At 39.4% G+C, this 9,881-nt stretch overlaps 2 protein-coding genes across 4 annotated transcripts in view; one reads left to right on the top strand and one right to left on the bottom strand.

Moving 5' to 3' along the window:
- The window catches only part of C2CD3 (C2 domain containing 3 centriole elongation regulator), a 135,478-nt gene extending 126,636 nt beyond the window's left edge, over nt 1-8,842 (bottom strand). Inside the window, exons 1-3 of the mRNA XM_007448088.1 lie at nt 8,788-8,842; nt 5,804-6,073; nt 3,282-3,439 (exon numbers count right to left, since the gene is read on the bottom strand). Coding sequence (XP_007448150.1) covers nt 3,282-3,439; nt 5,804-6,073; nt 8,788-8,842 — 483 coding nt within the window. The remainder of the gene's footprint in view (nt 1-3,281; nt 3,440-5,803; nt 6,074-8,787) is intronic.
- Nucleotides 8,843-9,112: 270 nt separating this feature from the next.
- PPME1 (protein phosphatase methylesterase 1) overlaps nt 9,113-9,881 on the top strand; it is a 79,766-nt gene continuing 78,997 nt past the window's right edge. For 2 of the 3 annotated variants that reach the window (XM_007448091.1, XM_007448092.1), the window contains exon 1: nt 9,113-9,561. In XM_007448091.1, coding sequence (XP_007448153.1) covers nt 9,461-9,561 — 101 coding nt within the window. In that variant the 5' untranslated portion in view covers nt 9,113-9,460. The remainder of the gene's footprint in view (nt 9,562-9,881) is intronic. The other variant, XM_007448093.1, reaches the window with a different exon arrangement.

The raw sequence follows: 9,881 nt of genomic DNA on the forward strand, positions 1-9,881 counted from the left end.
CCCTCCTTGTTATAATTCCTCCATTCCAAAGGTAGCCACTATCAGTTGTGTTCTTAATAGAAATTCATTCCCATCTAATTCTCTCCAAGACCTTACTTGCTCAATTACCCTCTTTTATTTTCAATATCTTTCTTCACTTGCTTTTCTCTTGGTCTACAAAACAAATCAGGTCTCCTATACTCTAAAAACGGCTCAGCAAACTCATTCTGTAAAGGGGCAGAGGGTAAATAATTTAGGCTTTATTGCACATTCTTCTTTTTTAAAATGACCCTTTAAACATATAAAAACCATTTTTAGTTAGAAGGCCAGATTTAGTCCACTGGGCAAAGTTTGCCAACTCCTCTTCTAAAGTAGCAACAAACTTCTCAATTCTGCTGCCCACTATCAACACTTTCCTCTCCAATTCAAGTAAATTTGGCATGTCCCTGTCATGTGCCTAAGTACCATGTTAAGTGCTTCCATATTTTTTTCATATAATTTAATCCCTACAACAATGCCGTACGGTAAAGTTATTGTCTTCATTTTATAAAATAGGATACTGAAGCTCAGAGAGTACAAATGAACACCAGAAATGTTTTCATAACCAGTTTTTCCATGTCCAAGTCTTGTGCTATTTCCATTAGGTCACACTATGTCTCCCTCTCTTCGCTGCCATTTATGTGGGAAACAGAGAGAAATCTCTGTTATTTCTACTTCTTCACTGTAATTACTACTTATTCCATAATCTTTCAAAGTCTGACCTCTGTCTCCAAGCCTCTATTAAAACAATTCTCTAAAGAACCCAATGACATTTAAATAAAAAACATACAAGTATTATTGTATCAACTGACATTTAAATAAGGGAGGAAAAAAGATGCACTACCTTAGAAAACAGTCCAGTAGTTCCTCAAAGTTAAACACACTTACCATATGACCACAATTCTACGCCTAAGTATATACCCAAGAGAATCGAAAGCAACTGTTCACAAAAAACTTGTATGCAATGTTCATAGCAGCATTATTCATAAAAGTCAGAAAGTGGAAACAATCCAAATGTCCATCAACTGAAGAATGGATAAACAACATGTGCTATAATATATCCATACAATGGAATATTATTTAGCTATAATAAGGAATAAAGTACTGATTCATGCTACATGGATGAACCTTGAAAACATTATGCCAAGTGAAAGAAGCCAGATACAAAAGGTCACATATTATATTACATCATTTATTTGAAATGTCCAGAATAGGCAATATATAGAGACAGAAGGTAGATTAGTGGTTGCCAGGGGTTGGGGAAAGGTAAAAAGGGGAATGACACTAATGGGTATAGTGTTTCTTCTTGGGGTGATAAAATGCTCTGGAATTAGATAATCGTGATGGTTGTACAATCTTGTGAATACACTAAAAACTACTGAACTGTATACTTTAAAAGGGTGAATTTTATGGCATATGAATTATATGTCATTTTTTTACATAGGGAAAAAACCTACCTAGAATTCTACACACCAACTGTTTCTATTTTCCCTTGTTTTTTCTTCCCCAGTCATTAATCATATGCATATATGTGGGTATAATTTTAATTCTCTTTTGTCATCAATCCAAAATAATTTTCCATGTTGCTACACAATCATAACTATATAATTTTATCTTTTATGGAAACAAAATATTCCACTAATAGATGATTTAAATATCATTGAATAAACTGTTTTCATTTTTTCAAAATTAAAAGTGCATTTCCATAACCAGTCCAAAGCATATAACTTTCCTCTCTTTTTATGGTATTTCCTTAATATAAGACCCCAGGAGTAGAATTATTGAGGTAAATGATATATGATAATTATTATGGCTCTTGAAACATAATGCCAAACTGTTTTCGCAGGTCTGATGCAAATCTGTACCATTATCAGAAAAGGAGGAGTAAACCAGTCCCATTTTACCATGAAGTTACCACCATAAGGTGTCACTATGTTTCAATGTATTATAAATAAAAATATGATAAATTGGGCTTCCCTGGTGGCACAGTGGTTGAGAGTCTGCCTGCCGATGAAGGGGACATGGGTTCGTGCCCTGGTCCGGGAAGATCCCACATGCCGCACAGCGGCTGGGCCCGTGAGCCATGGCCGCTGGGCCTGCGCGTCCAGAGCCTGTGCTCCACAACGGGAGAGGCCACAACAGTGAGAGGCCCGGGGACCTCAAAAAAAAAAAAAAAAAAAAAAAAAGATAAATAGAATATAGAAAATGTTCAGTTCTTTTACTTAGTTAAATCTATTTCTGAACTTTATTCTCTTCCTTTGACAATTATGTGCTTGTGGTTTTATAATAGGTTCTTACATCTGGTAATGTTATATGTTCTTTCCTCATCTTTTTTGAACTGTTTTCTTAAATACCTGCTTAAATTTCTATACATATTTTAGAATACATTTGACAAGGTAAAAATTTCTCAAGGAGTTGAATATTCAGAATTCTCTAGGAAGAACTCCCAGAGTCTCCCTCAGAAAGAGACCCTTCTATGTTCTTTCCCACCATCCTGTACATATCTATAGTATATGTGTATCAATATCACACTGCGTTCTACTTGTTACTCTCTTCTATTTCCTCCTACCTGACTTTGGAAAACTAACTGAAAGGCCCATTTCTTATCTTTGTATCTTAAGTTAGTGGCACATAACAGTATATCAAAAAAATGTAGGCTGAATCAATGAATGAACAATCAGCAACTGGTTATGGAGATGCACTTCTAATACTGAAAAAATGAAAATAGTTTATTCAACAATATTAAAATCGTAGTCTGTTGACTCATTTAAGATACCACTTAAATGAGTCAAACAAGCCATTACTGCTTGGCACTATGTTAGGAGCTGGGGGAAAAACAAAGAAAGTAGAAAACACTGTCCTGTCTCCCTGGGAATCTAGAAACTAAAAGGAAGGGAAATTAAAGGGAAACTACAAATACAAAATTTTGGAGACTATGTAGGATTATAACTGAACAATGATTATGTAATTCATGTTATTCTCAATTTAATAAAGAGTATATTTCTTAATAAATAAAGAGAAGAATGAGTGCAGTAGGAGCTGCGAAGGTCTCTTGGAACTTGAGATGGGCAGCAAAGAACTAAGAGGATATGGATAAGTGGGAAATAAGTACATGACAGTCTGGGTAAAAACATGAACAAAAGCACGAAGTGGGAATTTGTATGGTATGTGGGAGTCACGTACCTACCCATTCTACAAACAGACTCAACTATTTGTGCCCCCAAAGTTTTATTCTATGTAGCAGAGAATTATACTATTTTTACCTGGAGTTCTCCAAGTTTCTTAGATGTTGGTGAAACAATGGTAAAAAATCCATTGATGTGATGGGTCGGAGAAAGCTGGGCTAGGCCACTGATCTGAACTCTACCAACTGGAAGATGTTCAAGTTTGGTGATTACTTCCAGCACCAGCACAGCCATATCTAATCAGAAACAATTACAACATAGGCAGACATTTTTCATTTACATTTTTTTGGAAGTGCGAAGAGGAATATACATTACACAATTTTTTTACTTAAAAAAATCATTTTATTTTCAAATAAACTATGCACTTACCATATCATTCAGGGGGTGGGGAAGAGTGAACCCAAGATCAAAAGAACAACAAAGTTTTAGAGAAGAGCAATGACAAATACCTCGAATGGAGAAAAAAATTACATAAAAATATTTAGAATATCAAGTATTTGATAAGGAAAATACCTTTGAGAGAGTATATATATATTTTTTACTTATTTGGAAAGGACTCAGACTTTAGTTTTGAAATAAAAAAGCAACAATAAAAAAATTCTCAGTTTTTAAATTCTCACCATTTCTAGTTTTGAACTGGACAAAGGGCTTCTCTTGTATAGATGCATGGGTTGGTTCCTGCCTCTCAGGAGTATTTTACTGCTTATTTCTCAATAATATCTGGAACACTGAAAGGCTGAGAGCACTTAGAACTAAAGGGAATGGAAATAAACTCCTTAACTGTATTCATCAATTGGTTGCTTAGACTTAACACCTTCATGGTCCTAATTTACAGCAGGAGAAATAAAATGCATGCATATGCAATCTGAGATTATTTCAGGACAGTGTAACTTCTGAATATTTTCTTACCAAAGTTGAGAAAGTGGTTCACTTTCACCCTTTGTTCAATGCTGTAGTGAAAAGAGTGTTGGATTTACAATTAGAAGATTTGTGATTGTGTTGTGGCTCCAACATTCACAAGCTACTTCTGTGTAAGCCACAGCTGTCTATAAAATAGGCATCATAATACCTATATCATGGCTGTGTGAGGAATGGGAGTATTGCAAGTAAAACACATAGCACAGTATCCTCTTATATGGCAGTTGCTTAGTGCTTGTTATATGACTTTAGGTAACTTACTTAACATATCACCGTCCCTGTCTTACCTAATCATGCAAGTTCTCTGAAAATTCTATGAGCTAATAGGTATAAAAGTGCTTTGCAGACTATAAAATAACATGCATATATAGAATAAGGGAAATGTACCAACATTTGTTGGTTATTTACTAACAGCCAGGCTCACCCATGTCTCATTTCTTTTCTTTTTTTTCCCTTTTCTTTCCTTTTTTGCGGTACGCGGGCCTCTCACTGTTGTGGCCTCTCCCGTTGCGGAGCACAGGCTCCGGACGCGCAGGCTCAGTGGCCGTGGCTCACGGGCCTAGCCGCTCCGTGGCACGTGGGATCTTCCCAGACCGGGGCACGAACCCATGCCCCCTGCATCAGCAGGCGGACTCTCAACCACTGTGCCACCAGGGAAGCCCTCATTTATTTTCTTAATGAAATATCTATGTGTATCTTTTAAAAGTTCTTATCACTTTCTACCTACTATTGTAACTAAACTTCTTTGTGCATTTAGTTAGAATTAGATACCATTCTGATTAAATTTTTTGATTCATTTTTGTAATCTTCACAGTGTCTAGCACAACGTCTAGCACATGCTAAGTGTTCAATGCATATTTTTTGAATAACTGAATTTTTTTTCTTTATATTTTGATGTCTTCAAAATTTTCTTCTTGAAAGAATGAAAACTTAAGGACAAGATAATCTTTAATTAACCTCTGGCTCTCCGGTATTCTTAGCCCAACAATATTTACATGATAAATGCTTAAGTTTTACTGATTTGAACTGATTTGATAAGTCTACCATCCAAAATGTGTTTATATGAAAACTTGACCTGAATAGAGAAATAACACAGTACATTTAGAATGCTTTCCTTTAACAGAAATGAAGAAATTTTGGCTCCTGGTTCCAGTAGAGGGATCCTCCCTTCTCTGAAAACCTGTACTATTAGCTCACTAAATCACTCATTGGCATTTAGCATGTATTATCTTGTATTATATAAATTTTATATCTATACCATCTTTCCTTGAGCATAATGTAAGTCCCAGAGTAGAGACTACAGTTATTCCTTAAAGAAGCATGGTGTGGTGACAAGTGCGTGAGTTTTGGTGTCAGAGAGAAGTGGGTTCAAATCCTAGTTTGGCCATTTGTCAACTATGTAACCTTATAGAGGATTCATTTTATTTCTCTGAACCTCAGTTTCATTGTCTATAAAACAGAGAAAATATCTATCTTGCAAGGTTATTAAGGATTAGAAATAATATGTATCAACTGGTAGCACAGAGTATACTCTCAATAATGGTGGCTATTATAAAACCTCTTTGACTCCTCAATAATTAACAATGCCATAGATACTAAGTACACAATAATACCTATTGTTAACAACATAGTCACATGCTTCTTATTAGGCCTACAGGTGAAATGATAAGACAAAAACATACCTGTTAGATAAGAGGTAAACTGCTTTGGACCACAGCGAATAGCATAACGTGTAGTTGTTCTCACAGCTTTTGGTTCGGTCTGCAATGCATCCCTGGGACAAAAGAGTGTTCCTTCTGATGTTTCTCCCCACCATCTCACTCGAACAAGTACACAAGCAGGAGGCTTTGTAATCTTCCATATGACTTTATTAACAGTAAGTTTCAGAAAGCAGCGTAGCTGGCCTTCAACCAGGGGTGGTAGGCTTGTAGATGGAGAAATGTCACTTAAACCTGTGGAGGAATCCAAGAATACTAAGTCGAAATTTAGTCTAAATACAGAAAACACATAATCTGCTTTTTGAATGAAAACACACAAACATTTTCGTCTCTACAGAGAGAAGGCTTATTCTATTTATTCTATTTTTTTGCAGTATGCAGGCCTCTCACTGTTGTGGCCTCTCCCGTTGCGGAGCACAGGCTCCGGACGTGCAGGCTTAGTAGTTGTGGCGCACGGGCTTACTTGCTCCACGGCATGTGGGATCTTCCCAGACCGGGGCACGAACCCGCGTCCCCTGCATCGGCAGGCGGATGCTCAACCACTGCGCCACCAGGGAAGCCCTCTATTTATTCTAATACATGAGAAGTAACTAGCAAACCAGACCATAGAATAACCTATCTGGTCACTTAAGCCACCCTAACAACTAGTTAGTATTCAGGATTTGATTCAGGTTATTTTAAGTAAAGAACATACCAACTTAAGACATGCTAATACAAACTCCTCTTTAACTGAAAGATATTAAATGAAAAATACAAATACAATGATAACAGTATACAGGTTTAAAAAAATCTATGAAGTAGTTGAAATTTTTCTTCCAAGTACTGTTGTTCTGATTATTGCAATGTCCACAGTTTTTAAGATATGTTATCTTTACCTAATTCTGTTACTTTAAAACCATCACTAAACATAAAACAGCAACAACTCCTGTCAATCAGTTCTCAAATGAAGTCTACACTTTACAACTCAGCACTTCAAGAAAGACCGCCTTAAACTGTGTCTTTTCTTCCTGCCGATATCACACAATGAGGACAGAAACTATCATCTTTAGATTATGCCATTCTTTTAGCACAGTGCTGGGTTCATAATATTTTTGGCTTTTAGACAGATAATAAAATGTAAATGAGGCAATTCATTATGGCTTTCTGTAAAGCTTTCCTTTAATGACCCTGATTGTCTTCTATTCACGGTATCTTCTAACCATGACTTAGAGGAGATTTAAGAAGTCATTCCAATATTACACACACCTTTCTATTCCTCTCACTTTTCCCTGGGGAGTGGTCATGCCTCACAAGAAAAAAATATACTGGAGTCTATCAGATCAGGAATTTATATAACTAATTCTTTGGATTTCTAAAGTGAACAGCCTCTCTGCTTTCTTTAGTGAAGAAAAGACCCACCATAATCTTTATGGATAAGTAGTTTCAATATAAAAATTATACACAGGTGTGTACATGAGTATTACTGTATATGCATGTGGTATAATGAGGACATTCTTACGTTATTTGTACTTTGATTTTCCTCCTATCAACCAAATATGCTTGACTGGTTTGACATAGGCAGCACCAGCACTGAACACTTCCACACTTCTGTTTCTTATCCTCCCTTCACTCCTGGAAGGAAAGGCATTGCCCCAAAACTGCCTTAGTTATCTTTAAACAGTTTGGATAAGGTTTATTCCCAGACTGCAACTTTAGTCCTCAATCCAATGGCCTAATGCACTATCACTACTCCTAATACCTCTTTGCCTACACTATAAAATGCAGTCACCCAGTTTTTGTTTTGTTTTGAGGCAGCCCTGTAGAGATTCCATTTCATTTCATGATCTGCCCTGGGTTTCCAGGGTGACTGTTCTTGCTGCAGCTCACATTTCCCTGGTCTCTTCATAAGCTTGCTTCTTTTTGAGCAGACTAACCTGATGAGGTCCTCTTGCTACACACTCTTCCATCACCTCAAATCCTTCAGAGTAACCCCCCCCAACTTCACCGTACCACACTGTCACTCCCCAGTCTTTCTTCCTCTCTCCTCCAAAACTATCTTTTCCCTACTCCCACCTGTAGCCCTTCATGATTTATGACTGTCTCACGCTTCAGTCATTCAATTAACATTTACTAAGTCCTGCTTCGTGTTAGTTCTTGGGGATTCAGTAATGTGTAAAACGTGATCCTTGCCTATTAGGATTATTGACATACTCTCCAACTTATTTTTCTTCCAGTTCTATGTGGAACTGCAAAGCTATACCTCTCCCCTCCCATCCCCACACATTTAACTTTTATCAAAAACACCCCTAAGTCATAGGGATTTAAAGTACAGCACAGTGACTATAGTTAATGATAGTGTACTGTATATTTGAAAGTTGCTGAAGAGTAGATCTTAAAAGTTCTCTTCAGAAAAATAAAAAACGTTTGTAACTATGTATGGTGATGGATGCTAATTTGACGTGGTAATCATTTCGAAATATATACAAACATTATGTTGTACACCTGAAACTAACATAATGTTATATGTCAATTATACCTCAATTTTTAAAAAGTAAAAACAAAACAAAACATTCCTACAATTTTTTTGTTCCCTTCCTCTGGAAGGGTCCCCTTTTAGCCTTCACTTCGTCCCATTTATTCACCCGCTTTGCCCCCTACTCCAGCCCCTATATCCTTTCCATTCGCGGAAGGGCCAATTGCCCTTTTAACCTTCTGATTCCCTGGTTATTCTCCCTCCTCAATCCCTTTTTTTTTTTTTTTTTTTTTTTTAAAGGGCTCGTGGGGGGCGGAAGGGCCAATTGCCCTTTTAACCTTCTGATTCCCTGGTTATTCTCCCTCCTCAATCCCTTTTTTTTTTTTTTTTTTTCTTTTAACAGGCTGCTGTGGGAGGTCTCCCTAGAATGCTTCGCGGCCTGCTCCGCCAGCTCCGCCCAACTACGCTTTCCTCAACCTTTGGTCGCTCATATTACCTCTCTTCTTGCGGCTACCGCCGCCCCCAGGCCCCTGGGCTTTCCGTTGTTTCATGACGAGCCCCAGCTCTTCTTCACCGACTCAACTCCGGCCCCAGCACCTAAGCCGTACCCTCCCGCCATCCATTCCCACGGCGCTGGCGTTCCCCGGCAACCGGCGCCGCTGGGCAGCTTGGGAGGCAGGAAGAAAGCGGCTCTTCCTTTAACAGCCTCTAGGAAGCCATGAGAAAGGAAGGCGCCAAGACTCCTTCCCGCCAATAGACTACAACACCCAAGTTGCTTTGCTACACTACCTCTGTGGGGTTGGACGCTGTCGCCTCCAGCTGCGCAAGCGCAAAGCGATAAGCCCTTTGAGGACTCCATTGCCCAGGGTGCATTGCCTTCAGTAACGCTTCTCTTTCCGGCGAGGGTCGTCTAATTCTCCGCTTGGGGTCTGGGGGGATCAGAGACTCCGTTACCCAGCTCCCTTTGTGGAGGCTGGTGCGCACTTCCGGTGGAAGCGCTGGGGCGAGGGGGTGGAGTTTACGGAGCCGGTGGGCGGTGCTGCTGGTAGCTGGGTGCTATCCAAAAGCGACGGGGCGTCGCTAGGGGAGCGAGCTGTGTGACCAGTTGGGCCGCACTTAGCGTGGGACGAAGCTTCTGCTACTGTTCGACTGCCTGCGGCCTCCTCTTCATGTCGGCCCTCGAGAAGAGCATGCACCTCGGCCGCCTTCCCCCTCGCCCTCCTCTACCCGGCAGCGGGAGCAGTCAGAGCGGAGCCAAGATGCGAATGGGGTACGTAACCCGTACCCCTTCTACCTAGAGGCCAGGCCCCGGCCATTGGAGAATGGTGTCTCTAGGCGTTTAGAACGACACGTCAAGGGAGCCTAAGGATAGGAGAGAATGTTGGCGGCGGCCTGGAGACGTTTAGATGAAGTAGAAGGCAGATCTGGGGACTAGGGGAGGCGCCAAGTCAATGGAAATTGGAGGATAAATAGTATTGGAGGGAGAAGGGAATGAGGCAAAGATTGAGGAAGCTGAGAGGATAGTTTAAGAAATGTAGGAGGCACCTCCACAAGAAGGAGTGGAGGAGGTTTGAGAAAAGGGAGAAGAGC

This window comes from Lipotes vexillifer, unplaced genomic scaffold (assembly GCF_000442215.2).
Source record: "Lipotes vexillifer unplaced genomic scaffold, Lipotes_vexillifer_v1.1 scaffold640, whole genome shotgun sequence".
Classification (NCBI taxonomy): Eukaryota; Metazoa; Chordata; class Mammalia; order Artiodactyla; family Lipotidae; genus Lipotes; species Lipotes vexillifer.